This window comes from Aotus nancymaae, unplaced genomic scaffold, assembly GCF_030222135.1.
Source record: "Aotus nancymaae isolate 86718 unplaced genomic scaffold, 86718_ANA_hifiasm-v0.15.2.pri h1tg000012l, whole genome shotgun sequence".
In the NCBI taxonomy this organism is placed as follows: domain Eukaryota; kingdom Metazoa; phylum Chordata; class Mammalia; order Primates; family Aotidae; genus Aotus; species Aotus nancymaae.
This window is the reverse complement of record NW_026988423.1, coordinates 44,243,202-44,267,543: the sequence shown is the minus strand read 5'-3', so window position 1 is coordinate 44,267,543 and position 24,342 is coordinate 44,243,202. Positions and strand designations below refer to the sequence as shown.

General features: G+C 37.6%; 1 protein-coding gene across 5 annotated transcripts in view; it reads left to right on the top strand.

Annotated features, from left to right (window-relative positions):
- The window catches only part of AUTS2 (activator of transcription and developmental regulator AUTS2), a 1,219,271-nt gene that overhangs the window by 371,280 nt on the left and 823,649 nt on the right, over positions 1–24,342 (top strand). Inside the window, exon 1 of one of the 5 annotated variants that reach the window (XM_064375626.1) lies at positions 16,164–16,482. The exons of the other annotated variants lie outside the window; for them this stretch is intronic. Coding sequence (XP_064231696.1) covers positions 16,435–16,482 — 48 coding nt within the window. The 5' untranslated portion in view covers positions 16,164–16,434. Of the gene's footprint in view, positions 1–16,163; positions 16,483–24,342 lie in introns of those variants that run through there. 5 annotated transcript variants of the gene reach the window in all.

Here is a 24,342-nt window from a genome sequence, read left to right as displayed (position 1 = left end):
GCTGTTATGCTTCTAGAGTAGCACTGTGAGTTTTTAGTCTTTTGAAAACAGGAAGAATTCTAGTTTCTCAGTTCTTGTTGTGATAGGATTGTATTTTCTTATCATCAATTTGTGCTCTGAAATGGCAGGGCCAGGCAGAGTTGATGCTACCTGATAAAGCATCTGGAACCATGGAAAATTGAGGGTGGATATGATAAGCCTCTCTAATACCAGAGATAGTGGACAGTAGCCCTCCGTTTTGCATTTGGCTTTTTTGACTACTCAGCAAATCCACACAGAGAATTAACTAAGGCTGTTTGAGAAACAGCCTGTGGGATAATGAACACTTTTATGCTTTTTAAAATGACCATGGGCAGCCTCAGCAGAAGAAGCCATTCCAGGATTCCAAGATGGCAGCTGGGTTTTCATTGTTCCTGTGGGAGTTGCACTGCGAAGCGTGATTGTAGCTGATTTTTCCCTTCAACAGGAATTCATTAGGGGTATCCATTAGCTGATGAACTATTGATATAAGAAAAAAGGGCAGTTATTTTAGAGAGGAAAAATGTGATTTTTTAACTCCTGATTATTTATGTGCTGGGTGCATTTGAAGCCTTCTTCCTCTGGCTCAAAATCTGGAAAACTGATTTTAAAGACCTTGGGTTTTATTTAGAAAGAAGGAAAACCAGATTGTTTCAGTTACTTTATATTTTTTGTTTTTTACTCAATTTACCTAAAGAGAAGGTGCTCAGATTTAAATTCTAGGTACCTTATTTGCTGATTATTTTATTGCATTTTTATGGCAGTTTTTTATTTCTGAGGAGTGAACCCTCTTTTTTATAATTTTTCCCTCAAGGAATAATATTTATGTTTTTTTGCTTCCAAAACTAATAAAGTCTTAAAGTGTAAATTTACATTTGTAGTATTTACTTTGTCCTTTAAATGCTTTTGTGTTTTTATTATAAAGATGGAAAAATGATACTAAATTAACCAAATGAAAGTAATAAATGCTGAATATTCAGTAAATTATTAAGATGTTAATGTGATTCCAAATGCAGTTAGTTCATGGGCAACAGCATGTGTACTGGGACTTCCCCTCACAGGTTGGCAAGGTTTGGGCAATTTTGAGGAGGGAATTAATTATTAAGTAGTAAGCTTTTCTGTTTACCTCTATGATTTAAAACCTAAGTATTCAGAATCATTATAAATTAGTGAAAAGTACCTTCCATTGAACTAGTAGTTGTAATACTGGATTAAATACCGAAGTTGTGTGACTTTGGGCATGAGTTTCTGCCTCTGTGGGTCTTATTTTTCCCAGTTATCAGAACTGTAGCAATGGACTAGATCATGTTTCCTTGTGTTTTTTTCTTGGAAAATGTGGGAATGTACTAGGAGCTATACGATGTCACAATATAAACACACAAAAGGCACAGCAGGCATATCTTCCTACCGTTCATATCTATTCACTTGAGGCTTTCGGTAAGATATTAATTTTATACTTAAGCAAACACATATTAAAGACTAAGAGGAACTCATATGTCTTCATATAGTATTAAAGATATTAACACCAAAACTGAAAGAAATACTTTGCTTACAGCAGGCCACAAATAGAGATCCCTTGTTTTATAATCAGTCTTTTCTGCTATGGAGGGCACTTTGTACACATTTGAGGATCACTGCATTAGAGAACAAGAAACATGTTCCTTCCTATTCCCAAGTTGTGTAGCCATGACATTTGAGAATATTTACATTTCGAATTTTCCTTTTCCCTCCCCTAAATTAGTGGCATGTTCTAGAGAAGGGTTCCTGTGCTTTGTTAACATAAAACCTATCTCAGTGTTGTTTGATAAGAACTCTGTTAAGAGATCTTGTCCTAAAAGGATGACACTTAGCGTTGGAACTGGAGAATGGTGGGGTGCGAGGAGTTAAGAGTAATTCCCTAAGCACACTAGACACGCCTGATGCCTCTTTCAAGCCAGTCTGCTTCCACATGGTGATTATTTCTGATTCCCATTATCACTGTGTCCCCATCACCCCTGCCGTTTAGCCTGGATTCTGGCAGAATGGAAATCCATGTTTCTGAAGTTAGTATGATTCTTTTTTTCTTTCCTTCTATCCTCAGCAGCAATAAATACTCTTGATGGCAGCTGCTGTATTAAGCCCAAGAGCTTAAAAGATTAAAGAAACCCCTAACAGCAGTCAGGAGGAAGCTTAAGGGCCTGTTTTTCTGAAGGTTTGTGTTTTCATTCTGATGGTTGAGTAGAAAATTACAAACAGGTTGTGCTCAGCAGCTGGAATGCTCTCCAACATCTGGGGAGACCCAGTCTTCTGTTTATTTCCTATTCATTGGAAGGGTGGCCAGCCAGTAGTGGAAACTGCAGGCAGAAGTATTAGAACTCTTTGGGTATATAAGCCATTAGAAATTCTTTTTTGTAGAAATTTCTTCATAGAAATACCTTGGTCTCTATTTTTTTATAAGCTTGACTAAGTACTTAACTTTAGGTCAGTTACTGAGGGAGAGGTCTGAAGGTAATATTAGTACCCCCCAACTCCTTTCCCCCTGAAACAAGAATTGTTTGGGCCCTTATTGAATTCCTACTTTAGAGTCAAGGGTTGGCCTTCCCCTAGATCTGTCTGCATATACCTCACAGCTGAGCAGATAACATATTTGTGCGGCCATTCCCTTATGATTTCCTCTCTATTAGAGAGAGGTGGAGCCTCTGACAGACTGCAGAGTGTTTGTTCCATTCCCCTACCCCTACCCCACAACTTTACTGAGGTGTAGTTGATAATTAAAGTGTTTACATATATTTAAGGTGTATAGCTTGATGATGGGATATAAATATACCTTGTGAATATTCACAATCAAACTAATCAATATATCTGTCACTCCACGTAGTTACCAATTTTCTTTTTGTAGTGAGAATACTTAATATCTGCCCTCTTAGCAAATTTCATTTATGCCAGATAGTGACTTCAATTAGCAATATTGTATACTCAAATTGTTTATTTTAATTTTTAAGTTTTTTTAGAGACAGGATTTCACTTTGTTGCTCAGGCTAGAGTGCAGTGGTGCTATTATAGCTCACCGTAACCTCAAACCCCTGGGCTCAAGCAATCCTGCCATTTCAGCCTCCCAAGTAGTTAGGACTACAGGTGTATACCATCATGCCTGGCCTAATTTTAATTTCTAGAGATGAAGTCTAGCTTTGTCTCCCAGACTGGAATGCAGTGTCATGATCATAGCTCACTGTAGCCTCGAGCTTCTGGGCTCAAGTGATTCTCCAGCCTTGGCCTTCAAGTGATTCTTCTGCCTTGGCCTCCCCAGTTGCTGGGGAAATGGTGCCTTATTCTCAAAACCATCTTTTAAAAAGTAATGTGCTGGCCAAATAAAATAGAACTGCCAGTTTGTTATTTTTGGACAGCTTCATTATTTTGTACATGGGAAAAAGAAGTTCAAAGTGTTGCCTTACACAAAGTCATAAAGCTGGTCAGTGGCCCAACCAGGTTTAGAACCTTTATCTTTGGGGCTATTTCAGAAATTCAAGTGATCCCAGTTCAATCATTAGTGGCGTTTGTGGTTGTCAGTCTGCACTGAGCAAGGGTTTTATGGTTGTTGTCTAATATTTTAGGATTATTAAAGCTAATCTAGCCTTTTGAGAAACCAAATGGATTTTGGGGGTTGTCTGTAAGAACCCATCATGATGGCTGGAACAGCTCTTAATTGGAATTTCTACATAAATTAACTTGCATTTGTTCTGTAACACCGTATGAATTTTCCTGAATTTCCAAGTAAATATATTTTGCATATTGATTACAAATTGCTTAGGCTGTCTTCATGAGTAATGAAAGCTGTGCTGTAGGAAGCTGGAGATTAAGAGGGGCTGTTTTTTAAAACAGTATTTCATTTCTTTGTTTTTTTTGCTTGTATTTTCTATAGCTTCAGGGGTGTCTTCAGAGGTGGTAGGGAGGGGAGGGTGTTATTACAGGTTTCTCAACATCTGTATTCCTTTACAAAACATTATTCTTCTGCTATCAAAGAGGACTTGCCAGTTAGGTTGGGATGCATAAAGTTCTGGACAGTGCTTTCTCCTATGGTCATCTTCGCTATATGTTTTATTGCATGTTTAAGCTTCTATAACAAGGTTCTCTACTCTTCTAATTTAAGAAGAACTTATCTGTTGTGCTGCACCTCTATTCATCTCAGTATGGAAGCCACCAGGTTCAAGAGGCCCGGAAGAAGAGACCCAGAGCCAGTAAACAAAACATGTGGTTTTATTAGGGGCTTACATAAAGGGAGAGAGTCCAGTGGTGGCGGGCTGGACAACATACCCACACCACTCAGTGGTATAGGGCTGGGCAGGAAAACCACAGCCACTTTGCAAACAGCAAGCAGTTTATATAGCATTTTCACTTAACATCCTCCCCTTAACACCTTTCACCTGACAACTTGCATCTAACCCAGAATTAAGGGCCTCAGTTACCTATATTGCCCATGTTCTATGGCATGGGCAGGGGGGCTCCGATGTTCCTTGAATCTCCGAATCAGCCACTCTGAGACTGTCTAGCTTGACACACACATTCAGGTGCATCTTCCATGCAGGGTCATTTTGAGGATATGCTCCACTTATTGCTCTCAGGTGTGTTTATCCTACAATTATCATTTGACGTTAATACCTACTGTGAGATGGACATCGTCTAGTGACATTCATGATTTCCAGTAGCTCCTGCAACTTCGTAAGTATCATAGCCCCACATTTTAGGTAAAGAAAGCAGAGGTCTGGGGATTGTGTTTTCCCTAATTGACACACCTAGACAATGTAGAACTGGCATTCAGATGCAGTCTTACTTAGGCCTGGTATTCTTTCCAGCACACGCCAGCTGCTGCTTTGCCTTCTCTCCTTCCCTTCGCCTGGCATTTTGACCACACTAATTGTGCTGGCATCTCATCCCAGGGAGTTTCCAAATCTTTCACCTAGAGTATGGCTTTCAAAACTTTTTTTGTGCCAGCTGACACAGTTACAAATATGGTTTATGTCATCAAGAATACATACATATGCATATGCTCAAATGCACATACATACCTGTGCTTACATATACTCATATAAAACTGAAAGTTTCATTATACATGCAGTACACTCTAATATTTTCTTTTCTGTTTTACACTATTAATACACACCCATAATTGTGGTTACTCACTAAATTGGTTTTACAATCACAGTCACCTACAGTTGAAACAGTGATGTAGAGTGGAAATTTTTAAGGTGAGGTATGTGGTCTCTCCCCTCAACTCCTTACAAGATTTTTAGGATAATCCATTGGAGCACCAAAAATGTGATCGAAATTATATCTAGATTTATTTTCATCTTAAGGAAGAAATTAAATGTTGTTGTTATGTAATATCCAAGTTGACAGTGCAGTGCAGTGTCACTCCGGCTATAAGACAGTCCTGTGCTCTGTAGGGTATGGCAGGTCTGGAAGGAAGACTGGGAATTGACAAAGTGGCACACTCCATCAGCCTTTTGTTGTGTGGTATGCTCCAGTTTGTGGCTCATAAAGCATGTTAATGGGTTATATTATTTACTTTTGGCAAAGAGAGCAAGTGATTTTATTTTTATTTTGAGATAGGGTCTCATTCCATCACCCAGGCTGGAGTGCAGTGGTGCAATCACAGCTCACTGCAGCTTCAACCTCCTGGGCTCAAGTGATCCTCCTACTTCAGCCTCCCAAGTAGCTGGGACTATAGGTGTGAACCACTACGCCTGGCTGATTTTTTATTTTTTGAGAGATGGGGTTTCGCCATGATGCCCAGGCTGGCCTCAAACTCCTGTTCAAGCTGTTCGCCTGCCTTGTCCCTCCAAAGTTCTGGGATTACATGTGGGAGCCACCACAACTGGCAGAGAGCAAGTGATTTTTTAAAATTCCGTCAAACTGTGGAATGAGAGAACATAAACACAGGACAACAGCATGAAAATGACAGAGTTGACATTTCTGTTTTTAAAATGAGCTCCTTATCAGCCTCATCAGTGGGTTAAAAAACAGTCACTATATAATCATATCTAGTAGGAAGCCAGCCCAAAAAATGGAAACTATTTTAACAATTTGGAACTTAAGTTGCTATCTATGGTTGTTAATGATTTACCTTGTCCTAAATGGATGCTGCACCCTGAGATGTTAGCTAATATCATTGTGTTGGCTAAAACACTAAAAATTGTGTTCATGTTATCTTTATATCATTCCTTATGTCTATTTGTATATTTTATGATATATGCGATACATCTGTGTCTTATAGTTACATATATATCAGGGCAATATGTTAGAAATTTTTTTTGTACTGATAAAGATTCCTAATTCAAAATATTTGGAGACTGTTTCTGTTCTGGAGAACTACCAGTACCAGTAGAGGCATCCAGTAATTCTTAATGGGTATGTTGGGGTCTAGATGAAGAGAAGAAGGAAAAGATGAAGACACAGGAAGGAAGTGAAACAGAGAGGGTGTTTGTGTGTAAATTAGATAACAACCCTCCCTAGTGGATTCAGTTCCAAGGGCACATGGTTTCTTGAGTGGCCTGTGCCTTTGTGCAGGTTATGAAAAGTCTCCCCTTTCTCCTGGCATAGCAGCCTTGTACTAGGAAACATGGTTTGGCAAATGTGTTGTGGGCTAGAATTCAGCACCCCTTCAGCCCTTCATCCTTCTGCAGGTATAGCCTACACAAGTAAGTATATATAACAGCCCTGGTGGTGAAGTACTGAAAAAAAAAAAAAAGCATGAAGGACAGGCATTGATGGATGTTGTGAGCAGCAACAGCTAGTTCCCACTCTTTTATTTATTCATTTGCCAGAGTATTTATAGAACACCTGCTGTGTGCCAGCCATCTTCAACAGCAAAGAGTTGGCAAATCTCTAGGAGTTTAGCCCACCAGCGAAACCTGACCTTGTATCTTTTTTGTAAATCAGGTTTTATTGGAGCATAGCTGTATCCCTTTGTTTATGTATCTTCTGTGGCTGCTTCTTAGCTGTAATGGCGTAGTTGAATTTACTTTTTTGCCCTTTACTGGAAAAAGGCATGGACCTCTATTCTAGAAGATTAATCAGGACTTGCTTCTGGTGCCACTGCATGGTAACTGAGCCATGGGCTGTTTGGCTTCTATCTCATGTGCCCTGCTTGCAAGAAAATACTTCCATCAGGGCCAAGTGAAGGTACGGTAGAGCAGGCGCAGAGCAACACAGCTGGGCACATTTACTTCTTATGTCTCTGCGTACACCATGTAGTGTAGGGAGGAGACAAAGGGCTAGGAGTCCAGAGACTGACAGTGTGTGGCCTTCTCTCTGAGCCTGCTTCAGATAGTCACTCTGCAACTACAAGATGGCTCTAGATTAACGATTCTCCGACTTTTTCCTGCACCAAAATCATGTAGAAGGCTTCTTGAACCGACTTTTGGGCTCCACCTACAAGGTATCTGAGTCGGTAGGCTTGGGGAAGGCCTGAGAAAGTACATTTTTAACAAGTCCTCAGATAATGCAGGTAGGCAGTATGACTGGATTGTTTTTGTGGTTGCTTACCTCTTTTTGGCATTGGAAAGGGGAAAGCCAGAGTATTCCTTGAGGAATGACATTTGGCGAGGACCAAATTCTAGTTGCTTCTGTGATATATACACCAGAGCTATTTTGGACTAGACTGTAAATTCTCACATTTCACCTATGCAAAAGGAGATACTTTCTGGTCTCCTGTTAGTAATCAGTTGTCCCAAATTTTGCCCATTGCCTCTAGAAATTCTGGACCCTCAAGTGATCAGTCTTTTACAGCAGTGTGGAAGAACAGGACCTATTGATTTTTCATGGTCTCTACCCTGTCCTTTCTATTACGACTGCTATTCTCTACCTTTCTGTTTTTCAAAACCCTTGTATTATTCCTGTTGTCTTTTTTTCTAAATATTTTCTTGGTTACAATAATAAAGTGCTAATATTTAAAGAGTTTTTGGGAGCCTGTTGGTGCCAGAAACTATGCAAGTTACTTAAAGAATAGTTGCATTCAGTTCTCTCAAAAATATTTGGGGAAGTTTTATTTTTCTTACTTTACAAATGAGTAGAAATTACAAATTTGGAGTCAGAGAAGCTAAGTAATGTGTGATCTGGACAATTTCAGTATCTATGTAGATGAAACAACAAAAACCAAGCTTCCTAGGTCTTTGGCCTCCTCCCCAATATCGCTCACCTCCACTTGCTAAGTATCCATTCACATTTTTGGATCTTGGACTTCCTTATCACCTAGGATTCACCCAGGATTTCTCTTTCTTGGATCGTGATCTTCTGTGTCATCCTGTCACTGCAACTCAGTAGTCTGTGTCTTGGGAAAGCTTTATATCTCTTACCCCTTTCTCTGCCAACAGAAATACCTTTCTGAACTATTCCTCTATCTTAAACCTCTTCTAAAATCTGCATACTTGATATTAAATTGTATTGATTATGCTTCTAGTTCCCTAGTACATAGTAACCTTTGGAAAAATTGTTTTATCTTACTAATTGTTTCTATAGAATCCTGTACTGTGTCTGGTATATAGAAGGCACTCCATGAATAATGGTTTAACTGAGCTAGAGAATATATGACTAGGGTCTGAATCTGAGTCTCTTGCTTCACAGTGTGGCTGCTATAGTCAGGCCTCCCATAGCCCATGGTCTATTTCTTTCTAATCTGCCTGGATGAAGAAGGAATTGTTTAGTAGGTGATATCATTTGTGGGATGCTTTGTCTATTTCTCCATATCCAGCATGCTATTAGTGATTTTTCATTTTGTCAGACTGCATTTTCTCTTTTCAACTAGAGTTCAAACAAAATAATTTTAGATAACATCCTAAGAACATTTGGAAACATGACATTTCAGGTCTATTTTCCCCCTTGGCTTTAAAAGAGTATATATAGCTATAATTACTAATTGCTGCACTCTAAGTAGAGACAGATGATACATATGTTTGTGACAATTTTCCAGAGGGAGAGCTAAGTAACCAGGCTCATTTTTCCATAATGTTAATGTTATTCACAAACTATTACCATAATTGATGCACCAAACCACTGTAGAGTAAATAATGTGTTGTGTGTGGGAAGCAAGCTAGTAGTCAATGAATATTAAAGAACAAAACCTCATTTTAAAAGAGAAACTGTAATTATAATCATTCTGAATTCATACTGCACAACCAGTTAAAATAACTTGGCTACCATTTATCTGTGTAATTCTGTGTATAAAGAGGGTAGGTATATGATTTTTTATATAGAAATAAGTATTTACACACACATTTTTATGAAAAGACACAGTATTGAACTTCAGAATCAGTCATTTTCCAAAAGCAATTGTTGCAGAGATGACCATGCAGAGTTAATCAGTGAAATATATATTGATGGGAAAGATCACCATTTCCGTTATCTTTTGCTTTTTAGGTGTTTTGTGTCTACCTGGAATGTCTTGTCCCTTTCCATGGACCTAATCAGCTTCTATATTTTCTGCAAAGCTTCCTTTTCATGAGAAGTTCTTCTTGTCCACCTTTAATCCCTCTTATTGCTTTCTAGATGCTCATCAACTTCAACTTCTGTGTGTGGTATATTGATTTGCACTTTTGGGATTTGTTGTTTTATAATAGGAGGTCATAAGTCATTTCTTATATGTATCATTAGTCTTCTCAACTAGACTGCCTAGGATTTCAGTCTCAGATTAGTGTGTGTGTGTGTACGTACGTGTGTGTTGGGGTGTGTGTGTATGTGTGTTGTGTGTATCGTTCCTTCTGGTATACTTTGTAGAGAATAGTTTACTGTCCATGTGTTCACTAATTCTTCAGTATGTATTGTTGGTTACCTGTTTTTGTGCATCAGATACTGCATTATTTTTGTAAAATTGTTATGTTTTGTATTGGACTACCAGTGTCTCTACAGAGTCTTGAATGTAACTGGTAAGGATCAGATCTGTTGGTATAGAGTTTTTGTTGGAACACTTAATCAGCAATCTGTAGTATGGCTTATGTAAAATGTATAACTCCCTCTATCTCTGACAAGTTCTGAAGTTTAAGGGGAAAGTGCTGCCCTTTCTCTTGAATATGAGTGTTTTGGGTGTATACGTTTTATAGATAGACAAGGTGATTATGACAGAGCTTACTTTTATATTTTAAAATAGATCATAGTATACCTATTCTTAGGACCCTTTTAGGAAAATGTCTTCAACATTGATCCTGTTGTTAGCTATAATCTCAGTATATTTTTATAATTTCCTTTGAATATGTACTGTTCCTTTCACACTATGGGCGTCTTATAGCGATGAAAGTATGGACAGATTCCAATGTGGGTTCTTACCTCAAAATTCTCTGCCCTGATATCAGGCCAATTTAGTTAGTTAGTTCATACAACTGAACATATTTCTATAATAGAAAAATGATGAAATGTTTTTTAACATATTGCTTACAGAGATAGAGCCCACATTATAAAGCTATGTAACTCTTCCTCTCAAAAGATTATTGGTTTTAGCATGTTTTCCTCTCTTTAACTTAATCTTAAGCAGGTGAACCTTTCTGAGTGCTTTTTGGAAAGTTCTGAGGAAAAAAATAACAAAACTCATACAACCTCAAGGAATTCTAAGTATCAAGGAGCACCTCTGTGAAGCTGATTGGTTCAAGCATTGAGCACTACTTGCTATCCTTCAACAAATCACAGGACATAATTCATCTATCCAACTCTGTCATAGCTTGTTTCTGCTTGCCCTGATGGTAAGTATGAGAAGGGAGGAACGTTATCCAGGAATGGGCACTGTAGCAGGGGGAAGGAACCCTGTAGTTGTCCCTTATAGAGGCAGTTCTCATCCTCAACTCTTCCTACAAGATGACTTCGTGTCCCTTGAGATCATTATCCCACCTTCAGAATCCTGGATGGGCCTCTTGCCCCTTTTAGAGTCCCTTAAGGACTCTAGAAACCACTAAGCTTGGAGCTGATGCCATTTAATTCTGTTCTTGGCAGTGGGCCCTGGTTTCTTTCCTGCTAGGCCATGTGCCTCTTAGGAGCAAAGAAGAGGTCAGATGCAGATAACACAGGCATGATTCCTGCCTCCTGAAATGCTCGGATGGTATGTACTTCTCCATCTCCCTAAAGATTTAAGGGAGTACACATTTATCATGGGGTGTAATGAGTAGGAAAGAGCATGGGACTTTCTTTTTCTGCTGAATAGCAGATTGTAGGATAGAAACAGTTCTGTTTACAATTCAGCTGTATCTTTGTAGTTTGTATTGCAGATGAAGTTATTTTAAGCTTTACTGTTAAGCTAAATTTCTGAGTTGTGTCATTTGCAAATTCTTTCTTTGAGGGTCAAGGGAGACTTTTGTAAAATGTTCAGGTCTGAGAGAATTTTGAGTTAAGTAAAGATGTGTGCATACATGAGTATATGTGTATGTGCATATCTGTGCACAGCTCGTGCATAAATGCCTGTGCTTGCTTGAGTAGGGACTAGGAAGGCTGAAAAAGAGAAAGTCATTCTTAGCAGAAGAAAAGCACATGCAAAGGATGGAAGACATGTGGTTTTTGACAGATGAATGAATCCTTCTGGAGATTTTGTAAGAGCTGTGACCAGCTCTGTTTGCTGAGAAAAGGGAAAGTCCTTGAGCACCCATCATACCTCTTCAGACTCTCTTAAAAAGCATTCAGATGTTCTGCCAGAGGAAATGATGTGTTCCAAGTACAGCTGCAGTGGAGAATTCTTTTTGTGCAGCTGAAGCAATTCCTCCACATAGATCATCCCATTTTAACAGTAAACTGTTTGTTTAAAACAAAACAAAATAGGCGGGTGGGAAGTGGAAGGAGGAGTTTATGCCAGGAAATGAAAATAAGTTGCTGCAGAAGCCTGTCTTGGTTGTGGTTTCATAGTTAAGAATAAGTTATTAATAATAATAATAAGGGGCTTACTTGATAGTTTTTCTCTCTATGTGTGTTTTTATGGAGTTTTAATTTTCCAGAAAACATTTAAGGATAAATTAGAGAACACATTCCTGTTGGAGGAGATAACTGTCCTGCAGCTTACAAGCTATAGCATCTTTTGCCACTTACACCTTCCAAGGAACCAGGTAGACTGCTGGTGTCCTCTCTGGTCCTCTTCTTCCCTTCCTTATAGCATGTCAGGCTTTGGACTTAATCAGAGGATAATTAAGGCTCTATCATAACAGGTGGAGTTTCTAACGAAATCTAAGAAGTGATATTTCTATAAGGTTCTTTAACTGACTATAGCTACTAAGCAGAGGTTAGGAAGTTGTGATGTCATTTAAGGTGACATTGTGGTTACCTTTTATCAAGCTCAGTTGTGAGCCTGGAGCTCTGTTAACTGCTTTACAGCTATGAGCCTATTTAATTCTCACTGGAATCCTCATTTTAAGATAGGTTTGATTACCCTCAGTTTACAGATGGGGAACTTCAGTTTGAGAGATAAGTTTATTTGCAATTATACCCAGCATTTGGCATGGCTGGGATTGGAACCAAGGGCCTTCAATCTCCAAAGTTTTTAGGTGTAACTCCTGCCTGATGCATTATACTCTCCTGTAAAGCAGCCTTTTCTCTCTGCTGCCACTAGTTCATTTCTTTTTCCTCTCAATATGCTTTAAACAAAACAAAACCAATAATCTTCTAAATTGAGGTTGATCTCCCTCCTTCCTATCCATTAAGTAATGTCTTATACTCATGCAAATATTAGATATTTGAGAGAGAAAATAAATAGAATGTGTCCCTCTTCTCTTTAGCTCTAAGAAAATTTTAATGTTGTCAGTAGTTCCTACTGTTCCACAATCCTACTATATTACCTGAAATGTATAATACAGTTACAGTCTTCTCAGGAAGACTCTTCTGTGCAGTGGCATGCTGGAGCCAGGAAGGCTTGTAGACCCAGGTCGGCCATTGATCAGCTGTGAGACCTTGGTGAAGTCACTTTACCCTCCAGGCTTTACTTTTTTTTATCACTGTGGTGTTTGATCCAGGTCAATTAGCAACCTGGGAGGCACAGCCTTTTTCAGGACAGGAAATAGGGCACATGTGCTACCTATTTGCATGCACACTATCCTTAGGCATTTGTTTAAGGGATGGCTAATAGAATATAAACTCATTTAAAAGCGTTACTAAATGCTTACATTTTGTGCTTCTTTGATCAATGAATGACTGCTAAAATTTAGTATGTTGTCAATGGGGAATTTATTATTTCTTTCTGCATAAAAGGGGTCCTCATGCTAAAGATTAAGCAATACTGCTTTTTGTGAACTATTAAAGTCCCTTCCCAGGTAGAATATTCACAAAGCCTATCAGTGAGTTTAACTACTTGATTACCCAGATTCTTGCTTTTTGGAATCTTTCATTACCTTACTTTTTCCCCTTCTCTGTGAGCTTTTGGACTTAGGACAAAGTAGGAACGATCACAAGGAATGGATTGACATTTTAAAAATCTCTACTCTTTCACAGTCTTTCCTGAAGACATGATTTTTTTTTTGCCATCATGTCTCTTAGTACAGCTGGTCAGTTGTCACTCTGTCACCCTACCCCCAGCCCCATAATTCCTGTGAAACCCTGGACACCTAACTGTTTTTGCAGACCATGAGCTCCTCTAGCCTCACTTCTTTCCTTGTCCAGCTTGTAGTACCTGGGTAATCCCCTCACCCCTCACCATCTTCCTTGTTAGTACCCCCAGTTCCCTGAAGCTCTTGTGCTGCCCATTTCCTCCCAGCAGCATGCCACTTGTCTGCCCTCATGAGCCTGTGTTCCCCTTAGAAGAATCACAACTCTGTCTGGACTGTTATTATAGATCAGTGGACTTCAACATCTGATAGCTTTTTCAGTGTCGCCCATCAATGCATTTACCGAGTTGCTTTTTCTATCCTTTAGGTGATAGCTCCAAATGCTCCCCACTGTCTCCATGGCTACAATGATAGTAAACATTAATAGAAAACTTGGTTGTGTTGGAGAAAATGTGTTAAGGACTTTATGTGCATTGTCTCATCTCCATTCATGCTAAGGAATCTAACTTTTCCTTCCAACCATCCAGCAAATACTAGTGAGGCATCAACTGTGTCTACGCACAGTGCCCAAGGCAGAGATTGTAACTGTGATTGAGCCAGCATGGGGACTTGCTCTCAAGAGATCTCCAATTCAGAGGGATATGAACAGAAGTAAATAGGCAGCAATGAAATTGTCCGATAAGTGCTAATGAGGGGAGAAGTTCAGTATGCTATAGATGCCCCCAATCCAGACTTAGGAATGAGGATAAGGAAAACTTGCAGGAAGTTACGGCTAAGTGTCAATCTAAAGGACAAGAGACTATGAGGGAGGACCATAAAGGCATTCTGGACAAAAAGAGTACCTGGTTGCTGGAATGATTTCAGGGAACTGAGAGGCACCAGTAGGAATAGAGCCATTGTTCTCAGATAAATTAGAGGTCTTTTTTTTGGTATGCATTTCGTAGACTCTCTTTTCTACCTCCTCTGCGATCTGTGTTCTCACTTAGTTACCAACTGGAATCAAAATCCACTGAGATCCTTCTCTGTACATAGATCTCGTAAGACCCACTTGCTGTCAATCTCAGTGTGAAGTTTGACTATGCACTTGTCTAGCCGCTCTGCTGAAACAGTATTCAACTGTTAAGGTGAGTGTAGAGGACAGTGTTTCTTCAGAATTATTACAGGGAAGTTTATAATAACTGACTGTCTTGATGTAGGGATAAGGTTTTTTCAGGAGGGTCTTTCAGTAGTAATCACTTCTAAAATTTTGAATACTTAAATGAAGCTGCTGCTTAACTCAATGATAAGTAATAGCAGCTTCTTTTTCCATGAAGACATTTAGTATATGACATTTTAGGTCTCAGCAAATGTTATGCCTTTCAGACACCTTGGCTGAGGAAAGCCTGATGCGCCTCCAGTGAAGGATTTGTAGGTCCACATCTTTGATGCTTCTGCAACACAGAGTTAGGGAAATAAAACAGTGGGTCATACATGCTCCTGATTCATTGCTAACAGGAAAGGGACATGAGCTCCCATGTACGTTTTTACCCTTTTGATCATGATAAAGGCCACCTACTAAATATAATACTATAGTCAGCAGTAGAAATAAGAGGGGGCACAAAGCAACTGAGTTGTAAAATTTTTCAGACCACTTTGGAAGATGGAAACTGACAACATCATACATCCAAATTCCTCTGCATTGTTGTCTCTCTCTTTAGAGGTGGGGAATCGTTTACAGCATTCTGTGGAATCTACTTTTGAATCCAGATGGGTCTTAATTATTTTGTATTTGGGAAATACTTTTTATTTGACAGTCAAGATGTGCCATCATATTATTTAATATTTTGGGAATCACTGTTTCCTATGTGCCTGAACGTCTCAAGCACATTTACCTTAGCATGGCAATGTCTGGGTGTCTCACATCCATGTATGCTCAAACTATGCTCCTTGATTTCATCCCCTCCTCTCTGTTTCTTTCATCTTGTAAACTGAGTGCTGATGCCATTTCACACTTTTTCTTGGAAGTTTAATGAGTTAGTAGTACTATAACAAAAATAAAAATATTTTCTTTACGTTTCTGAAAAGAAATATGTCTATAAAGCGTCAATCATTTTTCCAAGCTGTTAGTTCCTGCTGCTGAATACTAGGAGCTGTTCTGTCAACAAGAATAAGTAAGGGGGAATAGTAAGAGAAAGCTGGTCCAGTTTCTCTGTCTCTGCTACAAGAGGTTGGAAGATGTTGTTTCAGCTGGAGAACTTAAGATGGATTCTTATTCACTATTTGCGAAAGAGACTGGACTGTTTTTAGTGTGATAATCTTCTCTAGGCATGGAGAAAGATTATCTCCTGATCTCGTTTTGGAGATCATGGGGTTAAATCTGTGGCAATGTCCTTTTCCTAGACTCAGGCTCTTGTCAAAATAATGTTTGGCCAGGTGTTAATCCATGTCCTGAGGGAAGTGCTGGAATTCATTATTCATCCCATGGGAGTAGGGGTGGGAGGAGAAGGTTGTCCTTCTGGGAGGTACCAGGGCCATAGCCTGCCTCCTGCCTTTACTGACATGTGCCATTTGTGATGAGGGCATTGAAGTCCATTTGAGGAATTCTCTTGTCAGCCGGCCAACAGAGAAACACAGTGGGAGGGAGAGGGAGGGAGAGGCAGGCAGCTTGGCAAGGCAGTCCTGGAGTGCAGTTTCTGGAGCAAGATCACACACAGTGTTTTAGGAGCTCAGGGAAGGTGCTCAGGAACATAAAGGGGAAGGAGGCCAGGTTTGAAAGAGTGGATTTTCCTATTTTTTCCACCTTTTTCTCCCCGCTGTCTTTGATTACTTGTCATCCTTCGGAAAACTCAGCATCAGGAAGGAGCTTTTGCTGACACACTGCTTTTTCTCCAGCACTATATTGTGGGTTTTTTGTTTTTGTTCTTTTCATTTTTCTTTTTCTCTGAGGGTGGGAGGTGAGACAATGATCAAGTCAAGCTGGTTCTATGTTAAGTTCAAGTATGCAGAGCAGGTAAGTCAATATGGTTTCTCTTCCCAAGGGAAACCTGCCACCTCCTTCCAGTCTTCTCATGTTGATGGGCTCCTCTGGGCACTTGGGGAAGTGAATGAAGCTGAGAAGTTTTATTTGAGAATATATTTCCTTTGGCTTAAAGATTCTTGGATGAAGCACAAGCTCTTTGCTTGCAATCTGACGTTGCTGCTGACCAAGAGGAAGCAATCTTCAGACTCTGTTCCGGAGGCATGATTTAGAGTTTAAAGAGGGAAAATAATGAAACCACAATAACAGGAAAGGCAGGATATTCTACTTTAGAATGAATAGAGAATTTTCAAGGTTTTATTTATTATGAGGCTGGATCTATTTTTGGTTCTGAAACAAATTGACAATCACTTCCTGTTACCTGTAGTTTGCTTATTCAGAATTATTTTTTCTTCTTTCAGTTAACTGACTTCGCTTACTCATTTGTAATCTTACTTGGTTGTAGAAAGAATCTCCATCGTGTTGTCTAACCATATATGAGATTTTCTCTTTACTCTCTGTTAGGGGATTATATTTTATGAACGAATTTTGTTTGTACCTAAAATTTTGATGTTAAACAGTTCGACTATATTTTAACATACCATTTCTGGGCTTGAGGGGAAAAGTCTACTTCGTAATACATCTTCACTTACCTGGGATTGTTTGACATCTTTTTGTTTCCAAGTTTAGATGTGTCACTTACTCTGTTGGGAATTTACAGGATTAGAAATGAGGTTTCCAGGAGGGGATACAGCTCTGAGGTAGAGCATTGGACTGCAGATCAAAAAATGAGGTTTCCAGGAGGATCCTAACGTGTGCCTCCCTTTTGAAATCTTCCTTCCCTGATTTGATCGTTGAAAATATTGGCATATTGATTATAGAGTTAAGCTGAGGCTCTAGAGAATGGAACTGTGATGTGGCAAGATGGAAAATTGTGAGACTGTCTTTATACTCTTTATGATTATATGCATAAGCACATTAAAAATGCTTCTTCCATTCACCTAGTTTAAAAAGAACTTAGAACATTTTCATCTCATTTTGCTGCATTTTTTTTCCTGAGTGGACTTGTTTCTGCTGTGTTTTTAGGACAGCAAAATTGCTTCTTTTCCTGTGTTGAAATTACAGGATTTTTATTTAAAAGATCCATTTTTTTTTAGGCTCACTTCCATTGTCAACTGTTAAAGCTATTATAACTAAAATATTATCTCTTCGTGTACAGGATTGGGAAACATTGTGGTTTGGGATTTTTTTTTCCTCAGTAGATTACTTTCCTTGAGAAGCCGACTGTCCATTGTTTGCTGTTATGAATTTTGATAACTGAAAACTGTATGCTGCCTTCTTACCCTTTCTCCTTTCATCTTGAATGTTCTGTTATGGGAACCTGAAACTCAATAGTTAACGCATGTGGAAAGGGGAAAAGCACTTCCAGAAATGATTGTCACAAAAAGAAAAAGAAGAGGAACATTAATTGCTTCATTTGGATTACCATGCTGCTATTACTTTAGCAACCAAACAAGGAGTGAATGCATCCATATGCCAAGGCACAAGTGTAATATAAAGCTAAATAATATAAGACTCTATACCTAATTGAAGGGTATCCGTCTTGTATTTATTAGGATAGAAGAAAAAGAGAAACAAATCTCAGTCTTGTTTTTGGCATGTTTATGGTGCTCTAGATCTCACTGATTCTCTGCAGAACTTTTATTGTTTCACAGTGATTAACTTAAAATTTTTTTCATTGGAGATTTTTGTTTTCCAAAACTCATCAAGATGGGCTGAGTTTTACCTGGAGAGATAAAAAATCTTAGTGTAAACACAGGGTCAGCAATGATTACAAAGCAAATTAAAACCATCCTTTTCATATTCCTCTAAAAAGCCACTCTTATACAGGCTTTTTAATTTGGAATTTCCCTCACTATCTTTAAAAAGACAAAGAAGAAATCCCTCCCTTGATTGTCAACTACTGACCATTTTGATTTGATATAAGCTTGTAATTGTTGGAAAGGTATTTCTGCTGTGAAGTTTGTCCAAGACTGTAAAAAAATACATTGCAAAATCTCTTCAATAGCCATCTCCTAGTTTATCATTTAGGAAGATGATTTTATCAGTCTTCAGTAGTGAGAAAGAAAAATTAAGAACGGCAAGTAATGCATGACCAGAAACATTGGCATAAGAAAATACTGTTCACTTGTGATCATTAGAATTATGATCCCTTTCAAAAATTAAAAATATGTGTAATAAAACACCTTTTTTAAACCACCACCATACAAATATACATACTCCTCTGTAAGAATTTCCATCTAAATTATTTATCAGTTGTCTCTTTCTTGAATTAGATTGTTACCCAGCTACCATTCTTTCTAAAAGAATGCTTCAATTAAGTTCATCCTGTACCTCCTTTCTCCTCTTATTCTACATATTCTCCCTGAGCAATTTCCTTTTTCATGTGTTTTTTTATGTCCTATAAGGGATGATTCCAAAAGCTCTATAACTAGCATAATATCTTTCTTGAGTTTATGAGGTATATATTTAAATGGCTAGGTAGATATCTGTCTTGAAGTTCAACAGATTCCTCAAATGCAGCATTTCTAAAGTATAGTTAATTTTGTCTTCCTTAACCAAAGATTTTCTTCCTCTTATATCTCCTAGCACAGCTAAGGCATCCCTATCCAGCCAGTCATCTTTCTTCCCAAAGGAGCTGTTTTAGTTCTGTTCTTACCATCTACCTTCTGACTTATTAGAGGAGCCTCATAATCAATCTCCCTGCCACATTCATGGTGCCTTCCAGTGCTCCAAAACCCTGCTAGAGTGATCTTAAAAGGTCAATCTGAGTCTGATTTGATGCTTGTTAATGGTTCCTCTCTCCCACCTAAGCATTCTCACTAGATCTCCCTCAACAGTGCTAGCCCTTAGCCTTGTATACACATAATATACCTTATTGTAATTACTTATTCACCTGTGTGTTCTATAGTAACATATGATCATAGAGATACAGAATTATATTGTGTTTTAAATTTTTGTATCCATAATCCCTGCACGTAATAGATAATTATTCCCTGTTGGGCACTGTGGCTCATCCTTGTAATCCTAGCACTTAGGGAGGCCAAGAGGAGAATCCCTTGATTCCAGGAGTTCAAGACCAGCCTGAGCAACATAGCAAGATTTCATATCTGCAAAATAGAAAATTAAAAAATTAGCTGGTATGGTAGCATGTGCCTCTGCTCCCAGCTACTTGGGAGGCTGAGGTGGGAGGATTGCATGATCCTGGGAGGTTGAGGCTGTAGTGGGCTATGATTTTACCACTGCACTTTAGCTTGGGCAACAGAGCAAGACCCTATCTCAAAAAAACAAAACAAAAACATTTTTTTCCATAAATGCTACCGAGTAAATCTGTGACTTTTTTCCAGGAGTCTGGCAGACCTGAGTTTGAATTCTGCTTCTTCTGTTTACTGGTAGTATATGACCTTGAACAATATATTGAAACTCAACTGAATTGTTTTCTCATCTAGTAAATGAGTAGTATTATCACCTAATATGTTTTTCAGTTAAACTCTTCATTTTGAGATCATAGTAGTACATAATAATAGTACAATGTGCAGTTTTAAGAAATAAAACAGAAAGATACCACTTTACCTAGCTTCCTCAATGGTAACATATTGTAAAACTACAGTAAAATAGCATAAGGAGGATATTAACACCAGTACAGTGAAAATACAGAACAACCACATCACCAAAAGGCTCTCTCCTGATGGCCTTTTATATCCATACTGCTTTTCCTTCTACCTCCACAACCCAACCCCCATCATTAACTCCTGAAACAATCACTTTTTCTTCATTTATATAATTTTATCGTCTCAAGAATGTTATATAAATGGAATCATACAGTATATAGCTTTTTGGATTCTTTTTTTACTCAGCATAATTTTTTAGAGATTTGTTCAAGTTGTATGCTCTTGCTTTTGTTTCTCAGTAGTATTCTATGATACGGATGTACCATAGTTTATTTAATCATTCTTCTGTTGATGGACCTCTGAGTTGTTTTCCTAGAAGTACTATGAATATTTGTGTATAGGTTTTGGTGTGAACATAAGTTTTCTTTTCTCTAGGATGAATGCCTAAGAGTGCAGTTGCTGGGTAGTATGTATAGTGTTTGCATGGTTAAGTTTTAAGAAGCCACCAAACTGTCTTCCTGAGTGACTTTACCATTGCATATTCTCTTTAGTGCATTGTATTAGTGATCCAGTTTATCTGCACATTCACCAGCATGCAGTGATGTTGTGGTGTTTCTGTTTTTTTTATTTAAGCCATTCTATTGGTGTATAGTGATGGCTCACTGGGGTTTTAATTTGCATTTCCCCAATGTCTAATAATGTTGAAGAATTTTTCACTTGCTTGTCATTCGAATATCTTCTTTTTCTAAATGTCTCTTGCCCTTCAAATATGTTTTGCCCATTTTCTAATTGGATTTAAAAATTTTTATTGTTGAGTTTTTCACAGTTCCTAATATATTCAAGACACTAATTTTTTTATTGGGTATGTGGTTTGCAAATATGTTCTTCCAATTTGTAGCTTGTCTATTCATCTTCTTTCAGATTCTTTCTCAGGGCAGAAGTTTTAAACTTTGATGCAGTCTAGTGTAAGGATTCTTTCCTTTACATTCTTGCTTTTATTGTCAAGTCTAAAAACTCTCTACTTATCCTTTGATCCTGAAGCTTTCTCTCTTCCTTTATTCCTAACAACTTTATATTTCGTGTTTAAGTCCACGATCTATTTTGAGATAAATTTTGTATAAAATGTGAAACTTAGGCCAAAGTTTTTCTTCTTCTTGTGTGTGTTTGTGTGTGTGTGTGTTTGGGTGTGTATGTATCTGTGCCTGTATATGTCCAGTTGTTTTAGCAGCATTTATTGAAAAAATTATTCTCTCTCCATTAAATTGCTCTTGTACCTTTGTCAAAAATCAGTTTGCTATACTTAAATGGGTCTGTTTTTAGGCTCTCTACTCCTCAATTGATTTAATGTCTGTTCTTCCACCAATATCAAAAAATCTTGATTACTGTATCTATTCTTTTCAAAATTGCTTAAGATAAAGTAGTATCTGCCTTTTTTCATATGAATTTGTTAATTATCTCATCTGTCTTTACAGAAAATCTTCCTGATATTTTGTTAAGAATTTTGTTAAACCCCAGGATATTAGTTTTGGGAGTAGTTTTGTTTTGTTTTGTTTTGTTGTTGTTTTCAGTGCTATGTTGAGTCTTTCTCTTCATAAAGAGGGTTGTCTACATGTATTTAGATCTTGTTTGATCTCTTTTATAATTTTGTACTTTTCAGCATATAAGTCCTATATAAATTAGATTTATAACTGTCACTTTTGGGGGACAATTGAAATAGTATTATATTTCTAATTTGGATTTCACATGCATATTCATGCATATTATTAGTATGTAGAATACAACTTATTTTCAAATGTTGTTTTTGTATCCTGTAACCTTGATAAATGGAGTATTAGTTTGAGGAACTTATTTTTAGATTCTTTGAAATTTTCTGTGTAGACAAATATGTCATTTGCAAATAAGGACAGATTTATTTCCTCCTATCTGATCTCTATGCGTTTTAAATTTCCTTTTCTTGCTTTATTGCACTGACTAGAATTTCTCATGCTATGTGGACTAAGAGTGGTTAGAGTGAATATCCTTGTCTTGTCCCTGATATTTCAGGAAAAATGCATTCAGTCTTTTGCTGTTAAGTACAATATTAGCTGTAGGATTTTTCTCTATGGTCTTTATCAAATTGAAGTAGTTCCTTTCTATTCCTAGTTTTCTGAGATATTTTACTTTTTATCGTGAATGGATGGAGAATTTTGCAAAATGCTTTCTTCTGTGTTAATTGATATGATTATTAGGCTTTTTATTTATAGCCTATTAATATGATAGATTACATTGCTTGATTTTCAGATATTGAACCATTCTTGCAAGCCTGGAAAAAGTCCTATTTGGTCACTGTGTATAATTATTTTTATGTTTTGCCGAATTTTGTTTACTTATATTTTGTTAAGGGCTTTTGCATCTATACTTGTGAGAAATATTGGTCTGTAATTTTGTTTTTGTAATGGTTTTGTTATGAGGATACTACTGGCTCCCTATAATGATTTAAAAGTCTTCACTCCTTATATGTTTGCTGGAAGAGATTATTTATGATTGTTGTTAATTCTTCTTTAAATATTGTGTGGAATTCTCTAGTGAAACCCATCTGGGTCTGGAAATTTCATTTTTAGAAGTTGTTAATTTAAGAATTAAATTTTTTTAATTTAAGAAATTAAATTTTCTTAACTTATTGGGCTACTTAAATTATTTTTTTTTTCATATTTGGTAGGTTCTGGTCGTTTTTCTTTGTAAGGAAGTGGTTCATGTCATCTAAGTTATCAAACTTAAGTTTGCAGAACTGTTGATAGTGTTCTTTATCATCTTCCTGATGTCTGTATCGTCATATTTTTTGTTTCATCCCTGATACAGATAATAATGTCTGTATCTTTTTTCTGTGTCAGTCATATTAGATGTTTGTCAATTTTATTGATTTTTTTTCAAAGAACAAGTTTTGTGTTCCATTGAGTTCTCTCTCTTGTTTTTCTGTTTTCAACTTAATTTTTTCTATTCTATTACCTTAATTATTTTCTTCCATCTGCAAGCTAGTGAGCTAGGAAAGCTGGAGGTGTAGTTCAGTCTGAGTTTGAAGGCCTGAAAACGAGGGGTCCAGTGGCATGAGTCTCCTTTCAAGACTGAAGGCCTGGGAACCACAAGGACTGATGTTCCATCTTCAAGGGCAGGAGAATTGAATGTCCCAGAGAATAAATTCCTTTTTCCTCTGCCTTTTTATTTTTTTTGGGTCTCAATGGATTGAATGAGGTTCATGTGCTCAAATATGCCATCTTCTTTAAAGAAATAAGTCTACCAGTTCAAATGCTATTTTCTTTCTGAAACACCCTCACAGACATACCAAAAAATAATGTTTTACCAGCTCTTAAGTTGACACATAAAATTAATAATCACATGTATCTTTTTGTATTTTTGCTTTCTATATTGTTTTATTTAAAGAGAGTTTCTTATGGATAGCATAGAGTTGGTTCATTTTAAAAATTCACTATACCATTTCTCTTTCTTCTTTCTTAGTGATTTAAGATCCTTTCTTTTAGCTATGTTTTTTTTAAAAAAAATAGAACTTCCTTGCTGGGCGCAGTGGCTCATGTGTGTAATCCTAGCACTTTGGAAGGTTGAGGTGGGCAGATCACCTGAGGTCAGGGGTTCGAGACCAGCCTGACCAACATGAAGAAACCCAGTCTCTACTAAAAATACAAAATTAACCGGGCATGGTGTCACATGCCTGTAATTCCAGCTACTCGGGAGGCTGAGGCAGGAGAATCACTTGAACCTGGGAGGCAGAGGTTGCAGTGAGCGGAGATCTCACCATTGCATTCCAGCCTGGGCAATAAGAGCGAAACTCCATCTCAAAAACAAACAAAAAAAAAGAACTTTCTTTAGACATTTTTTCAGGGCAGGTCTCCCAGCAACAATTTATTTTTATTTTTTGTTATATGAGGATGTCTTAATTACCTGTTGCTTCCTGAGGAATGTTTTTACTTGATGTAGAATTTTGGGTTCACAGTTTCTTTCTTTTATTATTATTTTTTAAGCCATTGAAAAATGTTGTTATCTTTTTTCTGCCTTCAGGGTTTCTCATGAGGCATCCACTCTCATTCTTTTGGCCTCTATGTCATGACTTCCTTCTCTCTGGCTGCTTTGAGATTTTATTTCTTTGCTATCTTTAGGAAAGTTTAACTATGATGTAGCTTGGTATGGGTAT